General features: G+C 46.0%; 1 protein-coding gene across 1 annotated transcript in view; it reads right to left on the bottom strand.

Annotated features, from left to right (window-relative positions):
• The window catches only part of LOC311133970 (calcium-dependent secretion activator 1-like), a gene marked incomplete at both ends in the record, with an annotated part of 131288 nt that overhangs the window by 35080 nt on the left and 72981 nt on the right, over positions 1-23227 (bottom strand). The window contains 3 exons of the mRNA XM_084167597.1: positions 3912-3978; positions 6100-6239; positions 6466-6577. Coding sequence (XP_084023723.1) covers positions 3912-3978; positions 6100-6239; positions 6466-6577 — 319 coding nt within the window. The remainder of the gene's footprint in view (positions 1-3911; positions 3979-6099; positions 6240-6465; positions 6578-23227) is intronic.

Here is a 23227-nt window from a genome sequence, read left to right as displayed (position 1 = left end):
GCCAATAAAGCCCTTAAATTGAAATTGAATTGAATTGAATTGAATTGAGAGACAGAGATATAGAAAGAGAGAGACAGAGACAGAGAGAGAGAGATATAGACAGAGAGAGAGAGAGAGACATAGAGAGAGAGAGAGACGACAGAGAGAGAGAGACAGAGAGAGAGCAAGAGACAGAGAGAGACCAAGACAGAGAGAGATATAGAGACAGAGAGAGACAGAGACAGAGAGAGAGAGACAAAGAGAGAGAGAGCAAGAGACAGAGAGAGACCAAGACATAGAGAGAGATATAGACACAGAGAGAGATGGAGACAGAGAGAGGATATAGAGACAGAGAGATAGAGAGAGAGAGAGAGAGAGAGAGAGAAAGAGAGAGGGAAAGAGAAAGAGAAAGAGAGAGAGAGAGAGAGAGAGAGAGAGAGAGAGAGAGAGAGAGAGAGAGAGAGAGAGAGAGAGAGAGAGAGAGAGAGAGAGAGAGAGAGAGAGAGAGAAGAGAGAGAGAGAGAGAGAGAGAGAATCAGAGAGCGAGGGTGGGCGGTCAGGGTGCTGTTGCCGGGGCCGTTGCCAGGGCGGGGTTCTGGCCCTGACTCTGTCACTCAGCGAGGACAGACGACTGCAGTAGTGACACCCTGTCACAAGAGATAGTAGCCCGACTGCTAGGTGCCAGTCATGCCACGGCAACCCGAGGATCCCAGCCAATACCACGCTATTGTCACCTCTGCTGCAAGTGGCAGCTCTCACTGGCTGCAGCTTGCCTCTGTGTGACAACAGAGATTCACTGTCAGGGCTCTGATGAGGCCCCGGGTGGAACTTGCTGGGCCGCCGGTGCCACTACCCAGCTCCACGGTGCCCCCTTGCCTTCGGGGACGTCCCTGGGGCACATCAGAACTCCCCTCTCCTTCCCACCCCTTCGCCTGCCTCTTTCTCCACCCACTTCAGCCTCACGTCCCCCTGCCTGCTAAAGTTTGGATCTGTCAGGGCCAGGCGAGACAAACACACAGACAGAGACAGAGCAGGACTCTATGGGCCTTAAGGCTGGCTGACCTGCTGTCAAACTGACGGTTAAAGGATTCTAAATGACTTTGCTCCCTGATTACCCTACATGCTTTGCTCTTTTAAATAACCTTGTTATTGTAGCGAGTAGTTGTGTAAAGTACTTAAGTAAAAATACTTTCAAGTACTACTTAAGTATTTTTTTTGGGTATCTGTACTTTACTTTACTATTTATATTTCTGACAACTTTTAATTTTACTTCACTACATTCCTAAAGAAGATAATGTACTTTTTACACCATACATTTCCCCTGACACCCAAAAGTACATTTTGAATGCTTAGCAGGACAGGCATATGGTCTAATTCAAACACTTACCAAGAGAACATCCCTGGTTATCCCTACTGCCTCTGATCTAGCGGACTCACTAAACACATGCTTCGTTTGTCAATTATGTCTGAGTGTTGGAGCATGCCCCTGGCTATCCGTAAATAAAGAAAACATGAAAATGGTGCCGTCTGGTTTATACTTTTACTTTTGCTTTTGATACTTAAGTATATTTTAACAATTACATTTACTTTTGATACTTAAGTATATTTGAAACCAAATACTTTTAGACTTTTACTCAAGTAGGATTTTACTGGGTGCCTTTCACTTTTACTTTAGTACTTTTCTATTAAGGTATCTTTACTTTTACTCAAGTATGACAGTTGGGTACTTTTTCCACCACTGGTTGAGTCTATAAATTGGATTGCGTGATGGGGGTGGGGTGGGGCTGGGGAGCAGGCCAGAGATCAGTAGTCATATGAAAATGCTTAAGACTTCACTCCAAAGCCATCACATATCAGCAGATAGATAGAAAGAAAGAAAGAAAGAAAGAAAGAAAGAAAGAAAGAAAGAAAGAAAGAAAGAAAGAAAGAAAGAAAGAAAGAAAGAAAGAAAGAAAGAAAGAAAGAAAGAAAGAAAGAAAGAAAGAAAGAAAGAAAGAAAGAAAGAAAGAAAGAAAGAAAGAAAGAAAGAAAGAAAGAAAGAAAGAGAGTAAGTGAACAGAGAAGTAAAGAGAAAAGATCGAGTGAGAGAAGGAGGGAGGGAGAAAGAAGGATAGTGTGGTAGGGGACAGAGTGAGAGAGTGGCTGCTTCTGGGTGTCTTTGAGGACAGCCTCCAGACTGCTGAATAATTACAGTTCACTTTGCATCATAAACATGTGGTTTATGGCTCCAATCTGTTCTGTTGAGCAGTGACCTGTCCGGGCATTCAACTAGCCAGATACCACTACAGGCAGGATGAACTCTATCTGAACGTGGGTGGGGGTAGGAGGGGGCTGGCGAGAGTTTGGTTTAGGGAGCAAGCCGCTTAATTGTGATCCCTCGACTCAATTTAGACAAAACACAGTTTCACAGGTTTAGAGTGGCGTTTTTGCCTCTCGTGATGGGACTTGGTTCAGCTGAGGTCGACGCCTTTGATATTAATGCTTTCCACTTTCACTGGGTATGAACGGAGAGAGGGGACTTAACACACAGGAATAGTGAGAGGGTTACATGGGATGAACCATCACGACAGCCACCTCGTGGGATGTTCAACCCCTGACTCGTTCTTGTTTTCCATGGCACATCTAGCATGTTTACAGGCTGTGCTATGACAGCTCTACACCTGTAGAACGCTGTTTACATGTACCTGACGTGTTGTTGGCGTGTTGCTACCATGTTTCATGGGTGGTGCCAGCGTCCATCACCCAGCACTGTAAATGATCTACTCACTCCATGTAATTAACAACTCATGAATAATTCAACAGGAAACGAATCTTCCGCGACTGAAATAAATACCCCCCAGTGTAAGCTGTGCTATTTATGAGTATCAAGGCAAATGTCAATCAAATGGCATTCAGAAAGTGTGTGTTTGTGTGTGTGTGTGTGTGTTTGTGTGTGTGTTTGTGTGTGCCACATTCGGCATGCAGCGGATGTGAATTTGCATTTTGTTATTTCAGAGAAGGAGGGTTGAACATCACAGAGTGGTGTTGGTGAATCACATCCACAGTAATTAACACAACAATCTCAGAAATAAATGCAAACATTTTGTTTCTCACTTAAATGATTCATTTCTATTTAATATATCTCCTGAACCAGCTGAAGTTGGCACACTGTTGTCTTTTCATAGGCTATTTCCATTTTTCGTATGTATAAGAAGCATAGTAAAAGTATGAATCAACACCTACAGTTTTGTACTACTTCACTGCTGAATTTTGTATTTTCAGACAACACCAAGACACAAATGGGACATACTATATTGATAGTAAAGCGAACTAAACATATTTGCCCTTCACTTTGAAAATATAATAATTTTGCCAATTCTGAAGACCAAAAGTCCAAATACATTTGAGTCCACCATAACACCAATAGAATATTGAATGTCTTGAATACTTACACGCGACTTAACATAACCAAAACATAAGAGAAAAAGTAAAACATTTACAAATGAAATTATACACAAACACAAAGCTATGTCTCTCTAAGAAACACACTTGCACATGACACACACACACATACACACACAGGCAGTCTATTGACCGGTATTTGTCACTTGCTGTATGTACAGCTGAGAGCGAGCGAGACGAGCATTCCGTGGGCTCTTTTAGCTGCGAGTGCTAGGCCAGCCAGCGTACACTCTGGTTTGTCAATCGCCTGTCAACTCCTCGCTCTGAGACATATCCTCCCGAACACAGAGGAGAAAGCATGCTTCTCCAAATGAGGACAGACAGAAAATGGCTGCTACAGCTACAAAGCTCCTGACAAGAACTGGCTTACACCTTTAGAACCCCAGTCAACTAGAGGAAGACACGTACCAAAGCTTGACAGATCAAAAACATAACATCTTACTTATTGGATTAGTGCTGACCATGGTTATTTAGTGGTCTTTTGTTCTTACCTGCACCAAAACAAAGAATCTCTTCTTCCATCTCTTCCACACATTTTTACCAATAGCCCATAGGTACCTAAGTAAACAAAGCAAATAATTAGTAACAGGTTGTGTGGACAATGGTGGATGGCCTTTCTACAGAGGCTGCTTTACAATATTAAACCTTGTGTTGCATCATTATTTCATAAAGAGGTGACATGCTCAAAAAGCATATTAATTTGTCCTTTTATGTTACAATGAGCAATATATACAACACCTTGAGTGAATGGCAATTGGCGAACAATAGCGGAGATGCTTGTGTTACAGTACAAGGTCTCTGCTGACCTCTTATGGTAAAAAGTTGTTACTGCTACCTTATCCTGTGAAAAGGTTTTCGAGCTAGAACAACCCATCTTCTGTTTGTGAAAGGAAATGACCTGTTTTCTGATATTAACTTAATTACATTTACATTTTACATTTTAGTCATTTAGCAGACGCTCTTATCCAGATCGACTTACAGTTAGTGAGTGCATACATTTTTATTTTTATACTGGAATCGAACCCACAACCCTGGCGTTGCAAATGCCATGCTCTACCAACTGAGCAGAACATGGTTCAGGGATGGGAGTGCCATGAATGATCCTGACACATCCAGAACTCCAGCTACAGTTTGAGCCAGTGGACATCCATAAATGTGGGTATGATCACTGTGCTCTGGTTTGCTGAGTGCTATCATTAGATTGACATTTTTGTCATTTAGCAGACACTCTTATCCAGAGTGATGTACAGTAAGTAGTGAGTGCATACATTTTTCTTTTTTTTCTTCTATCAGTCTTGAGTCTGTGGGAGGGCAGAATATGTTGTTTTGCTGTGTATCATGTTGTGTTGTGAAGAAATGAACATCTGAGGGCGAGGACCCTAGCTCTGCCTGCCTCTGTCTGCTCTTCCCCCTGGCCGGGCTAGGGGTACACGGGCCTGCCTCCCTCTGCCTGTGTACCCCCCTGGTTAGTTTAGGGGCATCAGGGCTTGTCTCTCTGAATAAACTAGTGCCCAAGGAGCAGCGGGAAAGGGGACTGCCAGCAGCCTGCCAGGCAGAGGCTGGTACAGGGAGCATAAGGCCCCAACGCAGGCTACCGTAGGGCCACCCCAGCATCACATCAGGCCCCACAGGCCCTGTACAGGAAGCATATGGAGGAGAGTGAATGAGGGAGACAGGCGGAGCTCCTTAAAGCCCAGACACTGGGCTTCCCCCATAGAGCAGGACACACACACAGTGGAGGAGACCGGAGGAGGAGGAAGGAAGAAGTGTGACGTTAACATGTCCTTATGTCTCTGAGTTGGCGCTGTCACATCACTTATATCACTAGCCATTAGCCTAATCACAATCATTATTTGCTATTTGATCTGGGGTGAGGAGGCTGTCAATACCTTTTACTTGATATCCATTCATGACAGTCAGAGTTCTCACTCTTATTCAATGTGCTCTTTAACATGGTCAGGTCTTACATGTTTGTATTAGTGTGAGGATATGTACACTTTCTTTATGACTGAGCCCAGGAAATGGCACCAAGAAAGCAGTGATGTACTGAAGGAGAAGACTGCGCCACTAGGTTCCCGAGTGGCACAGTGGTCTAAGGCACTGCATTGCAGTGCTAGCTGTGCCACTAGAGATCCTGGTTTGAATCCAGGCTCTGTCGTAGCCGGCCGTGACCGGGAGACCCATGGGGCGGCGCGCAATTGGCCCAGCGTTGTCCAGGGTAGGGGAGGGAATGGCCGGCAGGGATGTAGCTCAGTTGATAGAGCATGGCGTTTGCAACGCCAGGGTTGTGGGTTCGATTCCCACAGGGGGTAGGATTTTTTTTTAAAATAATGTAAGTCGCTCTGGATAAGAGCGTCTGCTAAATGACGTAAATGTAAAGACTTCCTTTTGTTCTTTAGCAAACATTATGGAGGCTTGATAAATGCAGTACAACAATATTTGAGAACATTTTAAAATGTCAGATGTCACAGTGCCAATTACATAGTCATATTCAATGTATGTTGAAGATAATAGATGTAATGTTTAAGGTTAAAGATAAAGGTTGCCTGCTTTGGTCACAGTTGATCTGCCGTCTGGAAGTGTGTGTTATGCACTAATGGTCGGCACCACTAGATGGCAGCATACCACTGCGTCTGACAACAATATGTTTTGATCTAGTTTCCACGCAGCGTAGCTTACCCACAGTGCTTCATGTTTTGTGGCTTGTCCATGCGGATGGCCAGTTTGATCTTCAGGTCACTGTCAGGGCAGCCTTTGGACACGGACATCTTGTGTAGTTCGGACTGTTTGGGGCTGTTCGGGGTCGGATGGAGCACCACCTGGAAGCACAAAGACACATACAATGTACCTATTTATAGTCAAGTCATACATAAAACACACAGCCATGTAAGGTTGTATCAATGTATATGTATAAGTATATGTATAATGTATGTATAAGATCATAGCACTCCATATTTACATCAAAGTGGCAACCATTTTGAAATCTGAAAAGAAAGTTTGTTGCTAACTGTGCCTATGTCTGGCTCCAGTTCTGTAGGCTCTTACCCTGCCCAGCTCTTTGTCTTCCAGGGCCAGGACTCCTGTGCTCTCAGTGAACAACTTCACCTTGACAGCAGGTAGAGGGTGTGTGGTGGTGAAGTCCCCCTGGGTCCCCCAGCTGAAACACACACAAGACCACAGGGAGAGACGGGTTAAATAGTGACATGATATCGTTTCACATCAAATGTTATTGGTTGTGTACACATATTTTGCAGATGTTATCGCGGTTGTAGCAAAATGCTTATGATCCTAGCTCCAACAGTACAGTAATACCTAACAATACAAAACAATACATGCAAATCCCAAAAATATCAAGAAAGGAATGAAGAAATATAGAAATATTAGAACAAGCAATGTCAGAGTATGGAATATAAATATACACTACCGTTCAAAAGTTTGGGGTCACTTAGAAATGTCCTTGTTTTCCATGAAAACATACATGAAATGAGTTTGAATAGGAAATACGGCAAAATGCATAGAAAATGTAGTCATTGACAAGGTCAGAAATAATGATTTTTAATTGAAATAATAATTGTGTCCTTCAAACGTTGCTTTCGTCAAAGAATCCTCCATTTGCAGCAATTACAGCCTTGCAGACCTTTGGCATTCTAGTTGTCAATTTGTTGAGGTAATCTGAAGAGATTTCACCCCATGCTTCCTGAAGCACCTCCCACAAGTTGGATTGGCTTGATGGGCACTTCTTACGTACCATACGGTCAAGCTGCTCCCACAACAGCTCAATAGGGTTGAGATCCGGTGACTGTGCTGGCCACTCCATTACAGACAGAATACCAGCTGACTGCTTCTTCCCTAAATAGTTCTTGCATAGTTTGGAGCTGTGCTTTGGGTCATTGTCCTGTTGTAGGAGGAAATTGGCTCCAATCAAGCGCTGTCCAGAGGGTATGGCATGGCGTTGCAAAATGGAGTGATAGCCTTCCTTCTTCAAGATCCCTTTTACCTTGTACAAATCACCCACTTCACCACCACCAAAGCACCCCCAGACCATCACATTGCCTCCACCATGCTTGACAGATGGCATCAAGCACTCCTCCAGCATCTTTTCATTTGGTCTGCGTCTCACAAATGTTCTTCATTGCGATCTGAACACCTCAAACTTCGATTCGTCTGTCCATAACACTTTTTTCCAGTCTTCCTCTGTCCAGTGTCTGTGTTCTTTTGCCCATCTTAATATTTTATTTTTATTGGCCTGTCTGAGACATGGCTTTTTCTTTGCAACTCTGCCTAGAAGGTCAGCATCCCGGAGTCGCCTCTTTACTGTTGACGTTGAGACTGGTGTTTTGCGGGTACTATTTAATGAAGCTGCCAGTTGAGGACCTGTGAGGAGTCGGTTTCTCAAACTAGACACTCTAATGTATTTGTCCTCTTGCTCAGTTGTGCACCGGGGCCTCCCACTCCTCTTTCCATTCTGGTTAGAGCCAGTTTGCGCTGTTCTGTGAAGGGAGTAGTACACAGCGTTGTACGAGATCTTCAGTTTCCCGGTCAATGTGGATGGGGGCGTGCTCCCTCTGCTGTCTCCTGAAGTCCACGATCAGCTCCTTCATTTTGTTGACGTTGAGGGAGAGGTTATATTCCTGGCACCACTCTGCCAGGGCCCTCACCTCCTTCCCCTAGGCAGTCTCGTGGAAAATGGTGTCCTATCGCTCTTTTACAGACCATTTATTAATAACACTTTTAATATTTTCATAAAAGAGTGAGAGGAGCGAGAGAGAGAGAGAGAGAGAGAGAGAGAGTGAGTGTGTGTGTGTGTGCGTGTGTGTATGACAACCTCAGTGTATTCAGAAGACACTCACTCCGTGATGGAGAGATAGCACAGGGGAAACCATGACAGCTTGACACCACAACCGCAATTTCATAATTCCTATATCATTCAGCATGCTTTTGGGATGCACCTCAACCTACTGTGAACTATCTCTGAGCTGTGAGGTGATTCCCCTGTGTGTGTCACGTCTCACTGATGTGTTGTATCACTTTTCTATATGGTCTCTAATCTGTGAAAAATATCACAAGTTAAGCACTTAAGTACTGTACACACAGCGGATACCATCCATGAAGCATTTCCCAGATGTGACGGATCCACAGAGTGAGTATTCATTTGTAAGGTTTAACTACTAGAGTATAACTATTCAAGTAGTATACTGTATACAGTAAGTGACATCTCTGGCTCACCCAACTGAAGCAGGAGATTGAGAGTGTTTGAGAGGAGATGCTACTATAGAATGCCGTGAAAACAGTTGATAATATGATTCAAGTGCATTGTGCCATAGGGTTGTTGTTGGTAGAGAGCATATACAGTGCCTTCGGAAAGTATTCAGACCCCTTCACTCTTTCCACATTTTGTTAGGTTACAGCCCTATTCTAAAATTGATTAAATAGTTTTTTTCCCCTCATCAATCTACACACAATACTCCATAATGACGAATCAAAAACAGGTTTTTAGAACATTTAGCTAATTTATTAAATATAAAAACATAAATATAACATTTACATAAGTATTCAGACCCTTTACTCAGTACTTTGTTGAAAAAAAGAGGACTGAGCACGCCCACATTCTCATCGACGGGGCTGTAGTGGAACAGGTTGAGAGCTTCATGTTCCTTGGTGTCCACATCACCAACAAACTATCATGGTCCAAACACACCAAGACAGTCATGAAGAGGGCACGACAAAGCCTATTCCCCCTCAGGAGACTGAAAAGATTTGGCATGGGTCCTCAGATACTCAAAAAGTTCTACAGCTGCACCATCGAGAGCATCCTGACTGGTTGCATCACCTCCTGGTATGGCAACTGCTCGGCCTCCGAACGCAAGGCACTACAGAGGGTAGTGCGTACGGCCCAGTACATCACTGGGGCCAAGCTTCCTGCCATCCAGGACCTCTATACCAGGCGGTGTCAGAGGAAGGCCCTCAAAATTGTCAAAGACTCCAGCCACTCTAGTCATAGACTGTTCTTTCTGCTACCGCACGGCAAGCGGTAACGGAGCGCCAAGTCTAGGTCCAAAAGGCTTCTCAACAGCTTCTACCCCCAAGCCATAAGACTCCTGAACAGCTAATCATGGCTACCCGGACTATTTGCACTGCCCCCCCAACCCCACCCCATCTTTTTACGCTGCTGCTACTCTGTTAATTATTTATGCATAGTCACTTTAACTCTACCCACATGTACACATTACCTCAACTACCTCAATTAGCCGGTGCCCCCGCACATTGACTCTGCACCGGTACCCCCCTGTATATACCCTCCCTACTGTTATTTTATTTTACTTTTTTGTTGTTGTTTTATTTTACTTTTTTACAAAAAATAAATGCATTGTTGGTTAAGGGCTGTAAGTAAGCATTTCACAGTAATGTCTACACCTGTTGTATTCGGCACATGTGGCAAATAAAATAAAATAAAATATTTGATTTGATTTTCAGGTCTCTCCAGAGATGTTCGATCGTGTTCAAGTCCGGGCTCTGGCTGGGCCACTCAAGGAGACTTGTCCCGAAGCCTCTCCTGCGTTGTCTTGGCTGTGTGCTTTGGGTCGTTGTCCTGTTGGAAGGTGAACCTTTGCCTCAGTCTGAGGTCCTGAGTACTCTGGAGCAGGTTTTCATCAAGGATCTCTCTGTACTTTGCTCCGTTCATCTTTCCCCCGATCCTGACTAGTCTCCCAGTCCCTGCCACTGAAAAACATCCCCACAGCATGATGCTGCCACCACCATTTCTAAAAACCTGTTTTTGCTTTGTCATTATGGGATGTTGTGGGTAGATTGATTTAATCCATTTTAGAATAAGGCTGTAACGTAACAAAATGTGGAAAAAGTCAAGGGGTCTGAATACTTTCAGAATGCACTGTGTATATATATATATATATATATATATATATACAGTTGAAGTCTGAAGTTTACATACACTTAGGTTGGAGTCATTAAAACTTGTTTTTCAACCACTCCACAAGTTTCTTGTTAGCAAACTATAGTTTTGGCAAGTCGGTTAGGACATCTACTTTGTGCATGACACAAGTAATCCTTCCAACAATTGTTTACAGACAGATTATTTCACTTATAATTCACCGTATCACAATTCCAGTGGGTCAGAAGTTTACATACACTAAATTGACTGTGCCTTTAAACAGCTTGGAAAATTCCAGAAAATGATGTAATGGCTTTAGAAGCTTCTGATAGGTTAATTGACATAATTTGAGTCAATTGGAGGTGTACCTTTGGATGTATTTCAAGGTCTACCTTCAAACCCAGTGCCTGTTTGCTTGACATCATGGGAAAATCAAAAGAAATCAGCCAAGACCTCAGAAAAAAAATGGTAGACCTCCACAAGTCTGGTTCATCCTTGGGAGCAATTTCCAAACACCTGAAGGTACCACGTTCATCTGTACAAACAATAGTACGCAAGTATAAACACCATGGGACCACGCAGCCGTCATACCGCTCAGGAAGGATATGCGTTCTGTCTCCTAGAGATGAACGTACTTTGGTGCGAAAAGTGCAAATCAATCCCAGAACCACAGCAAATGACCTTGTGAAGATGCTGGAGGAAACAGGTACAAAAGTATCTATATCCACAGTAAAACGAGTCCTATATCGACATAACCTGAAAGGCCGCTCAGCAAGGATGAAGCCACTGCTCCAAAACCGCCATAAAAAAGCCAGACTACGGTTTGCAACTGCACATGGGGACAAAGATCGTACTTTTTTGAGAAATGTCCTCTGGTCTGATGAAACAAAAATATAACTGTTTGGCCATAATGACCATCGTTATGTTTGGAGGAAAAAGGGGAGCTCTTGCAAGCCGAAGAACACCATCCCAACCCTGAAGCACGGGGGCGGCAGCATCATGCTGTGGGGGTGCTTTGCTGCAGGGGGGACTGGTGCACAAAATAGATGGCATCATGAGGAAGGAAAATTATGTGGATTTATTGAAGCAACATCTCAAGACATCAGTCAGGAAGTTAAAGCTTGGTCGCAAATGGGTCTTCCAAATGGACAATGACCCCAAGCATACTTCCAAAGTTGTGGCAAAATGGCTTAAGGACAACAAAGTCAAGGTATTGGAGTGGCCATTACAAAGCCCTGACCTCAATCCTATAGAAAATGTGTGGGCAGAACTGAAAAAGCATGTGCGAGCAAGGAGGCTTACAAACCTGACTCAGTTACACCAGCTCTGTCAGGAGGAATGGGCCAAAATTCACCCAACTTATTTTGGGAAGCTTGTGGAAGGCTACCCGAAACATTTGACCCAAGTTAAAGAATTTAAAGGCAATGCTACCAATTACTAATTGGCAATGCTACCAATTACAAATTGAGTGTATGTGACCCAAGCTTTAACTTCCTGACTGATGTATTGAGATGTTGCTTCAATATATCCACATGATTTTCCTTCCTCATGATGCCATCTATTTTGACCCACTGGGAATGTGATGAAAGAAAGAAAAGCTGAAATAAATCATTCTCTCTACTATTATTCTGACATTTCACATTCTTAAAATAAAGTGGTGATCCTAACTGACCTAAGACAGGGAACTTTTACTAGGATTAAATGTCAGGAATTGTGAAAAACTGAGTTTAAATGTATTTGGCTAAGGTGTATGTAAACTTCCAACTTCAACTGTGTATATATATATATATATATATATATATATATATATATATATATATATATATATATATATATATATATATATATAAACTCAGCAAAAAAAGAAACGTCCTCTCACTGTCAACTGTGTTTATTTTCGGCAAACTTAACATGTGTAAATATTTGTACGAACATAACAATATTCAACAACTGAGACATAAACTGAACAAGTTCCACAGACATGTGACTAACAGAAATTGAATAATGTGTCCCTGAACAAAGGGGGGGTCAAAATCAAAAGTAACAGTCAGTATCTGGTGTGGCCACCAGCTGCATTAAGTACTGCAGTGCATCTCCTCCTCATGGACTGCACCAGATTTGCCAGTTCTTGCTGTGAGATGTTACCCCACTCTTCCACCAAGGCACCTGCAAGTTCCTGGACATTTCTGGGGGGAATGGCCCTAGCCCTCACCCTCCAATCCAACAGGTCCCAGACGTGCTCAATGGGCTTGAGATCCGGACTCTTCGCTGGCCATGGCAGATCACTGACATTCCTGTCTTGCAGGAAATCACTCACAGAACGAGCAGTATGGCTAGTGGCATTGTCATGCTGGAGGGTTATGTCAGGATGAGCCTGCAGGAAGGGTACCACATGAGGGAGGAGGATGTCTTCCCTGTAACGCACAGTGTTGAGATTGCCTGCAATGACAACAAGCTCAGTCCGATGATGCTGTGACACAACGCCCCAGACCATCACGGACCCTCCACCTCCAAATCGATCCCGCTCCAGAGCACAGGCCTCCGTGTAACGCTCATTCCTTCGACGATAAACGCGAATCCGACCATCACCCCTGGTGAGACAAAACCGCGACTCGTCAGTGAAGAGCATTTTTGCCAGTCCTGTCTGGTCCAGTGCCCATAGGCGACGTTGTTGCCGGTGATGTCTGGTGAGAACCTGCCTTACAACAGGCCTACAAGCCCTCAGTCCAGCCTCTCTCAGCCTAATGCGGACAGTCTGAGCACTGATGGAGGGATTGTGCGTTCCTTGTGTAACTCGGGCAGTTGTTGTTGCCATCCTGTACCTGTCCCGCAGGTGTGATGTTCGGATGTACCGATCCTGTGCAGGTGTTGTTACACGTGGTCTGCCACTGCGAGGACGATCAGCTGTCCGTCCTGTCTCCCTGTAGCGCTGTCTTAGGCATTTCACAGTACGGACATTGCAATGTATTGCCCTAGCCACATCTGCAGTCCTCATGCCTCCTTGCAGCATGCCTAAGGCACATTCACGCAGATGAGCAGGGGCCCTGGGCATCTTTCTTTTGGTGTTTTTCAGAGTCAGTAGAAAGGCCTCTTTAGTGTCCTAAGTTTTCATAACTGTGACCTTAATTGCCTACCGTCTGTAAGCTGTTATTGTCTTAATAACTGTTCCACAGGTGCATGTTCATTAATTGTTTATGGTTCATTGAACAAGCATGGGAAACAGTGTTTAAACCCTTTACAATGAAGATCTGTGAAGTTATTTGGATTTTTACTCATTATCTTTGAAAGACAGGGTCCTGAAAAAGGGACGTTTCTTTTTTTGCTGAGTTTATATATACTTAAATTACCTAGGATAGGCAGCCTAAGACTCTGGATGGTTCACAAACATTGAACAGAGTTAGTGTCCAGATAATCATACTCCATTCCAACTTACCACACACTGTCTGTAGCTCTGACAACACACTGTGAAATGCAGCTTATAAAGAATACCAAACACAGGCCAGCCAGAAACAGCCACAGAGGAGTACACAGACCAACACAATGTGCAGTGTGACATAAGCATGGAATAGAGAGAGGTCTTGGCTGCTTGTGGACACTCATGAGTTAATATAGCCATGACTGGCTTCACGTTCAATATACTGAGCATGCTCACTACAGTTCTCTCTGCCAGGGGGGAGCACTGATACGGCAGAATGAAGACTAGTCTGTCCATCTCGCTCTTTCACCCTCTCCATCTCCCTCTCTCTGCACTTCAACTGTACATATATTTAATGAAACACAGTATCCATGACAGACCCCGCCAATGACCTGCAAGCAGCTCCACATATGACCCATTAACATGAACCTCTCAGGCTTGATGTCCAGCATCTGTTGAATTGCTGCTTTCCAGCAATATGACCCACATCCCTCCAGCCCAGTAGCCATTTTGTGACACTGTGTTACAATGCCTCTGAATCATGAGCCCTGTGAGTCATGTGTAGTACATTGGGCTCTGCCACTATAGAGTAGTGTGTGGAGTAGTGTGTAAGGGCTCACCAGTTGACTCACCACAGAACGGCCTGTCACACAGGCACACGTTCAAAGTCAACAACAACAACACTCTGGTGGTACTAGCCTATGCATGAGTCATGGAGAAAAAACTGCACTATTTCCCTGGGGTTTTTCATCTGTTTGTCTTGTCAGAGCAGTGGCAGAGTGCTGACTCTGCAATATTGACACCAATTGAGAGGGAACATATAATTTATTATAATGAATTACGGAGCAGCGTAATATTGCATGGATTTATGTAAACAGAACAAATGGAATATTCTCCAGATGGTTTAATTGTGTAGTATTTAAGGGCATACATTTACATACAATTAAATGTCTGTAAATATGTGTTTTCAGCAAAGTAGCTGTTCCTGATAATTCTGTTTTCACATACCACCTGTAGATGGCAGTCTAAGAGCTTGCAGAATTACGTAGGTACTTGCACTCAAACCATGAAAAGGAAAAATCAAGGAAGCCAACGTCATTTCATCCATGCTCAAAAGAATAAGAAAAGGTGCTAGTGCAAAGTGCTAAAAAGTGCTAAACAAATGCCTTCATCAGTGCTGTACAAATTCATTAGGAGAAGACACATTTGTTGTGCGTAAGACTCGCAACAGGTCAGGTGCAAACAAGTGGTTAAATAGATACTGGCGAATAGGGAAACAAAGGTCCCTTTTCAATTATATCTGTCCATTTCTGAAATTCTTCTACATATTTCCTATATACAGTATATGCTTTGGGCCCAGTTTTTCAAAAATTGTCTTATTGGATTTCGGCAATCGGATAGGATTAGATGTTAGTATTGGGTTTTTCAATCCTGAAAACAGATTCTGATCCTCTGAATAGGGAAAAGGATTTGGTAATCCAATCTGACCTTTAATCAGGATTGTATTTAGCTTTTTCTTGATCCCAGTGGAAGGGTGGATTCAGGGTGGATTTAGAAAGGTGAAAGGCACTACAACCACAAAATGTCAATGTAACTAACGTGAGAAAGTTTAAAAAACGTACTTAGATCTGAAAAAGAAAGGTTAATTATGTTAAATAGACTGCAGTATAGGTATGTGGTAAGTTGTTATATTGAGAAGTGTCAAATAAATGCATCTACTTAATTATAAGTGATTTGCAAGCTCTACTACTTTATTCAAGTAGTTTACTTTATTTCTGTTTCCCTGTGACAGTGTAGAAGTAGTACCACAATCTGTCTAGTAGATGGCAAGGTGTAGGCCTGTTCAAAGCAGAACATCCAGATTCTGTGATCTTGATATTGTGGTATCTGGTTTAAAATGATCCTATCCGATTATTTACTGAAAAACCATCTCAAAAACAGCCAGATTGATTTGATCCTGGTTAGCAACAAAGAGGATTACAAAATTCCGATCATTCTGATCCAGATACACATTTTTGAAAACTTTGGCTGTCTTTTTGGCTAAACAAAATGCTGTAACATAACTCACCAAGTACAGTAGATGGCAATTTATACAACGGGTGGGTCTAATCCTGAATGCTGATTGGTTAAAAGCGCATTCCAGCCGGTGTCTATTCCACAAGTTACCACCGGCCAAATCTATGACGTTAAAATGCCTATTTACTCAGTTCCATCTGACTGCGCAATCCACTGTCTCATCAACCCAGCCAAGCAAATTATAAACTTGATCTCCACTATAAAAAGCATTTAGACATTTCTTTTAGAATAACATTTAGTTTTCAACAGCGGAGATTTGTATAAACCTTGCTGTCTGTCTCTCCGACATTTGCAACATTGTTTCAATATTCAAATTCGATTTCCAGCTGTCCCATAGTAATGAACGTGTCGGGGTCGGGAGTCGGGACGAGACAGAGAGGCAGGCAGCATTTCTCAGCCAGTCGAAATCATGAATCAGCTGGCATAATTTTTATGGATATATACAAAGAAATGTCAATTGAAAAAAGGTAAAATGAAACAAAGTGCAGCTAGTTTGCAGTCTTTACAGCTTCAGTGTTTGAAGTGATTATGTTAGCTGTGTTGTTGGCTAGCTCCTCTGAACAACAGTGTCTTGACGAGAGAGCACATTTTCTATGCCAGGCGAAATCGCATCTCATTAGCTAAATGTTATGGACGTATACAAATAAATGTCACTAGAAAACAGCTTAAACAAATGCAGCTACTGTTTGTCAAGGTAGATGTAGGTGGGTGTGGTGGTGGAATCAGGCGCAGGACGCAGAACGTTAGTCCAACAGACTTTAGTAGATGCACACAAAAACAATCACGAATAAATGCCCTGAGGCGAAAACTCCGCACGTAGGCGAAAATAACGGGCGCACTAACAGGTGCGACAAAACACTCCAAACAAAGTGGAGAAATAGCTCAACCGAGCAAACAGTAGAATAACAGCCTACCGGCACGACAGTAAAACAATAACACACAACACTAGACAAACACAACGAGAACTTATAGGACACTAATTACACTAAACGATAACAGGTGTAACAACAATCAGACAAAAGCAAACGAACATAGAAACATGCAACGGTGGCAGCTAGTATTCCGGAGACGACGAACGCCGAAGCCTGCCCGAGCAAGGAAGAGAGGCAGCCTCGGCCGAAACCGTGACAGTACCCCCACCTTGACGCGCGGCTCCAGACGTGCGCCGACTCCGGCCTTGGGGACGACCAGGAGGACGCGGAGCAGGGTGCGTCGGGTGCCCACGATGGAATTCCGTCAGGAGAGACGGGTCCAAAATGTCTCTCCTCGGCACCCAGCACCGTTCCTCCGGGCCGTACCCCTCCCACTCCACTAGATATTGGAGACCCCCCATCCGACGTCTCGAATCCAAGATGGACCGCACGGAGTACGCCGGTGCCCCCTCGATGTCCAATGGGGGCGGAGGAGTCTCCCTGATCTCACTTTCTTGGAGTGGGCCAGCTACCACCGGCCTGAGAAGAGACACATGGAACGAGGGGTTAATACTTTTATACTCAACAGGTAGTTGTAATTTGTAACACACCTCGTTCAACCTTCTCAGGACTTTAAATGGCCCTACAAACCGCCGACCCAGTTTCCGACAGGGCAGGCGGAGGGGCAGGTTTCTGTTAGAGAGCCAGACTCGATCACCAGGTGCGTACACCGGTCCCTCACTGCGGTGGAGATCGGCGCTCGCCTTATGACGACGGAGGGCCCGCTGCAGGTGGACGTGTGCAGCGTTCCATGTCTCCTCCGAGCGCCGCACCCACTCATCCACCGCAGGAGCCTCGATCTGGCTCTGCTGCCAAGGTGCCAGAACCGGCTGGTAACCCAACACACATTGGAAAGGGGTTAGGTTAGTGGAGGAATGGCGTAGGGTATTCTGGGCCATTTCGGCCCAGGGAACGTACCTGGCCCACTCCTCCGGCCGGTCCTGGCAGTATGTTCTAAGAAACCTACCCACATCCTGGTTCACACGTTCCACCTGCCCATTACTCTCCGGGTGGTAACCCGAGGTGAGGCTCACCGAGACCCCCAACCGCTCCATAAAAGCTCTCCAGACTCTGGAGGTAAATTGGGGATCTCGATCAGACACAATATCCTCGGGTACCCCGTAGTGCCGGAACACATGGGTGAATAGTGCTTCGGCGGTTTGCAGGGCAGTAGGAAGGCCCGGCATAGGGAGCAAACGACAGGCCTTAGAAAACCGGTCCACAACGACCAGTATAGTGGTATTCCCCTGTGAAGGAGGAAGGTCAGTGAGGAAATCCACCGAGAGGTGAGACCATGGTCGTTGTGGAACGGGCAGGGGTAGTAACTTACCCCTAGGCAGATGTCTAGGCGCCTTACACTGGGCGCACACCGAGCAGGAGGAAACATAAACCCTCACATCCCTCGCCAACGTGGGCCACCAGTACTTGGCACTAAGACAGTGCACTGTCCGGCCGATACCAGGGTGTCCAGAGGAGGGTGACGTGTGAGCCCAATAGATCAATCGATCCCGAACCTCGAGCGGAACGTACTTCCGACCCTCCGGGCATTGAGGTGGACTAGGGTCGGTGCGTAACGCCCGCTCGAGTTCAGCATCGACCTCCCACACTACCGGTGCCACCAGACAAGACTCCGGCAGTATGGGAGTGGGCTCCACGGACCTCTCCTCCGTGTCATACCGCCGAGACAGTGCGTCTGCCTTACCGTTCTGTGACCCAGGGATGTACGTGATCTTAAATGTGAACCGGGTCAAAAACATATTCCACCTCGCCTGGCGAGGGTTCAGCCTCCTCGCTGCCCGGATGTACTCCAGGTTACGGTGGTCCGTCAAAATGAGGAAAGGGTGTTGAGCCCCCTCAAGCCAGTGCCTCCACACCTTTAGGGCCTGTACCACGGCTAACAGCTCCCTGTCCCCTACGTCATAGTTTCGCTCCGCCGGACTGAGCTTCTTGGAATAAAAGGCACAGGGGCGGAGTTTAGGTGGCGCGCCGGACCGTTGCGAAAGCACGGCTCCTACACCGGCCTCTGACGCGTCCACCTCTACCTGAAATGGCAAAGAGGGATCCGGATGCGCCAGTACCGGGGCCGAGGTAAACAGGTCCTTCAGCCTCCCAAACGCCCTGTCCGCCTCGGCTGACCACTGCAGACGCACCGGACCCCCCTTCAAAAGAGACGTTATGGGAGCTGCCACCTGTCCAAAACCCCGGATAAACCTCCGGTAGTAATTCGCAAACCCCAAAAACTGCTGCACCTCCTTCACAGTGGTTGGCGTTTGCCAATTACGCACGGCTGACACCCGGTCTACCTCCATCTTCACCCCTGACGCAGACAACTGATAACCCAAAAAGGAGACCGACTCCTGGAAGAACAGACACTTCTCTGCCTTGACATACAGGTCGTGCTCCAACAGCCTCCGCAACACTCGGCGCACCAGGGCCACATGCTCGACTCGTGTAGGCGAGTACACGAGAATGTCATCTATGTACACGACCACCCCCTGCCCCTGCATGTCCCTGAAGATCTCATCCACGAATGATTGGAAAACTGAAGGAGCGTTCATCAACCCGTATGGCATGACAAGATACTCGTAATGGCCCGAGGTGGTACTAAAGGCTGTCTTCCATTCATCGCCCCCCCTAATGTGCACCAAGTTGTACGCGCTCCTGAGATCTAATTTAGTGAAGAAACGCGCCCCGTGCAATGACTCCGTCATGGTCGCAATCAGCGGGAGTGGATAACTGTACTTCACCGTGATCTGATTGAGACCACGGTAGTCAATGCACGGGCGTAACCCCCCATCCTTTTTCTTCACAAAAAAGAAACTCGAGGACGCAGGGGAAGTGGAGGGCCGTATGTATCCTTGTCTCAGAGATTCGTCTATGTAAGTCTCCATAGCTCTCTTCTCCTCCTGAGACAGAGGATACACATGGCTCCGTGGGAGCGCAACCCCTGCCTGGAGGTCTATCGCACAATCTCCCTGCCTATGGGGAGGCAACTGCGTCGCCCTCGACTTACTGAACACAATAGCCAAATCCCCATACTCAGGGGGAACGTGCAATGCGGGCACCTGGTTTGGACTCTCCACCGAGGTAGCCCCTACGGAAACGCCTAAACATCGACCCACACACTGGGCAGACCACTCCATCAGAGCCCTCTCCTGCCACGAAATAGATGGGTTATGGGTACTCAACCAGGGCATGCCCAGCACCACCGGATACGCAGGCGAGTCGATCAGAAATAGCTGGATCATCTCCTGATGACCCCCCTGCGCACACATCCTAAGTGGCGCCGTGACCTCCCTGATCAAGCCCGCACCCAACGGACGGCCATCTAGGGCATGAACGGGGAAGGGAACGTCAACAGGGAGAAGGGGAATCCCTAAGGCTAAACAAAATGTCTTATCAACAAAATTCCCAGCCGCGCCTGAATCTACCAGCGCCTTATGCTGGGAATGAGGTGCTACCTGTGGAAAACGCACAGGCATACAGAAGTGTGCAACAGAGAGCTCTGGGTGAGTGGGGCGCCTACTCACCTGGAAGGACTCCCCAGTGCGGGACCTGTCGTCTTCTCCCCTAGGAGGCCATCCCCAGCACCTAGCCGCGGTGTGTCCTCCCCGACCACAGTTGGTGCAGGAGATGGACCCCCTCGTCATCCGACCCCTCCTCTCTCTAGCGCCAGCGCCCCTGAGCTCCATGGGGCACGGCTCGGAGGCGCTGGAGGGTGAAATGGACGGACCCCCCTCGGGAGGTCCGCGGGTAGCTAGCAGGGTATCCAGCCTGATGGACATGTCGACCAACTGGTCGAACGAGAGGCTGGTGTCCCTACAGGCCAGCTCCCTACGGACGTCCTCACGTAGACTACATCGGTAGTGATCGATGAGGGCCCGCTCACTCCACCCTGCATCCGCCGCTAGAGTACGGAATTCTAAGGCGAACTCCTGGGCACTCCTCTTCCCCTGCCGGAGGCAGAACAGACGCTCACCCGCCGCTTTCCCCTCCGGGGGATGGTCAAACACCGCCCTGAAGCGGCGGGAGAACTCATCGTAGGTGATGGTGGTAGCGTCGATTCTCCTCCACTCTGCGTTGGCCCATTCCAACGCCTTACCGGAAAGGCAGGAGATCAGGGCGGACACGCTCTCGTGTCCCGAGGGCGCCGGGTGCACGGTGGCCAGGTAAAGCTCCACCTGGAGAAGGAATCCCTGACACCCGGCAGCGGTCCCATCGTAGGCCCTCGGGAGCCAGAGTCGAACTCCTCTGGGTTCCGGAGCGGGAATGGGCTGACCTGCCGATGGTGCGGGCAGGGAGGATGGTGGTGGAGGTGTCCCTCGGGTCTCCCAGCCTCGGATGGTGGTGATCACCTCCTGCAGTGCGGACCCCATCCGCAGGATCTGGTCATTCTGCTCGCGGACCCGGTCCTCCAGCGTCGCCTGTGCTGCTGCGGCTCCTGCTGATTCCATTCTTGAGGTGTGTTATTCTGTCAAGGTAGATGTAGGTGGGTGTGGTGGTGGAATCAGGCGCAGGACGCAGAACGTTAGTCCAACAGACTTTAATAGATGCACACAAAAACAATCACGAATAAATGCCCTGAGGCGAAAACTCCGCACGTAGGCGAAAATAACGGGCGCACTAACAGGTGCGACAAAACACTCCAAACAAAGTGGAGAAATAGCTCAACCGAGCAAACAGTAGAATAACAGCCTACCGGCACGACAGTAAAACAATAACACACAACACTAGACAAACACAACGAGAACTTATAGGACACTAATTACACTAAACGATAACAGGTGTAACAACAATCAGACAAAAGCAAACGAACATAGAAACATGCAACGGTGGCAGCTAGTATTCCGGAGACGACGAACGCCGAAGCCTGCCCGAGCAAGGAAGAGAGGCAGCCTCGGCCGAAACCGTGACACTGTTGTTATTCTTTTTGATGTTTGACGTGACTGTAAGTTATCAGTAGTTGGCTAAATAGAATGCAAGGGATAAGAACGTTGCCAGCCAGTATGTCAATGGAACATTTAGAACGAACGACTGGATCGTGTCCATAGATACAGAACAAAAAGACTGGGTCACTTCTCTGGCAACTGAACCAATAGAACGAACGACCAGCCGGCTTGGGTAGCAACCCTAGATTTGTGTCTGGACTATATCTTGTGGAAGGATGAAATAGTATTAATAAATTAATCAAAATAACGTTTTTCGTTATCATTATTTGAATATGTTGGTAACCCGTTGTATAAAAATGATAATGCACTCGAAGCTGGTGTTTGGAGGATATACTATGGAAGGATGAAGTTGTGAAAAACCATCCCGTGATGATTCCCAATTCGCCAGTATCTAACTAACCAGTTGCCTGCAACTGTTGCACCTGTTACGCACTTTAAAGCGCAACTGAAGGCAATAGAGTACCACAGTATGAGTCATTATACCCATAAAACGTAGCGGTCAAACAGGGAAATGGTTGCAATAATTTTTCCACCATACATTTTTCCATGGGGGATTTTAGAAACACTTCAAATGTGTTTCGTGTAGGGTTACCCTGGTTTAATGTTTGATAACCATGTAAATCTCTTTCGGACAAGGTGACTTTTATCAATAAATTCGCCTGTATTTACCCCCAACAAATGAAATGCTAATTAGCTGCTAATGTGGCTATTGTAAAGAACTACAAATGCCATGATGATCTGGACGAGACTGACGAATTGAGGTAAAGGTAATGTTAGCTAAATGTAGTAATTCATTAATTGGCTAAATGTCTTTAAATTGACCTGTTAGCAAAGGTGCCAGCTGGAGATGATGTACAGGAGCTTGCAGATATTTGTAGTCTTGCATGATGTTTACTTTTATGCTTATTAGCATTTTTGAATCTGAGCGTAAATAGAGCCGTGGGCTCATGGGCAACAAACATCTGTAACTGCCACATCGAACCACACCCCCAAGACTGAAATCGCGTTTTTCTTAATGAGCAACAGAGAAACACATACGGAATCGATGCATTCAGTCGCTCTTTAAATACGTCACTCATTGCTTCATGCCAGACCCCACCACACCCACCAAATGGAGGAAACGTTCAAGAACGTTTTGGGGAAACGTGTTGTTCAGCACAACCGCCACGCAACATAGAAAACGTTAAATCGAACTGGACACATCCCAGGTGTATCGCAGCCTAGCAGGCGGCATAGCGGTTAGAGCGTTGGGCCAGTAACTGAGCGGTCGCTCGTTCGAATACCCAAGGCGACAAGGTGACGAATTTGTCGATGTGCCCTTGAGCAAGGCACTTAACCTTAATTTGCTCCAGGGGCGCTGTACTACAATGGCTAACCCTGTAAAACAACACATTTCATTGCACCCTGGGAAAGGGTATACCTAGCCAGTTGCACAACTGAATGCATTCAACATTTAATTGAAATACTGTAGAATTCAATTTATTCCTATGGGAGTGCCAAAATGGTT

The sequence above is a fragment of the Coregonus lavaretus genome, assembly GCF_964263955.1.
Source record: "Coregonus lavaretus genome assembly, chromosome: 8".
NCBI lineage: Eukaryota > Metazoa > Chordata > Actinopteri > Salmoniformes > Salmonidae > Coregonus > Coregonus lavaretus.
Note: the sequence above shows the minus strand (reverse complement) of the source record. Positions and strands in the feature narration are given on the sequence as shown.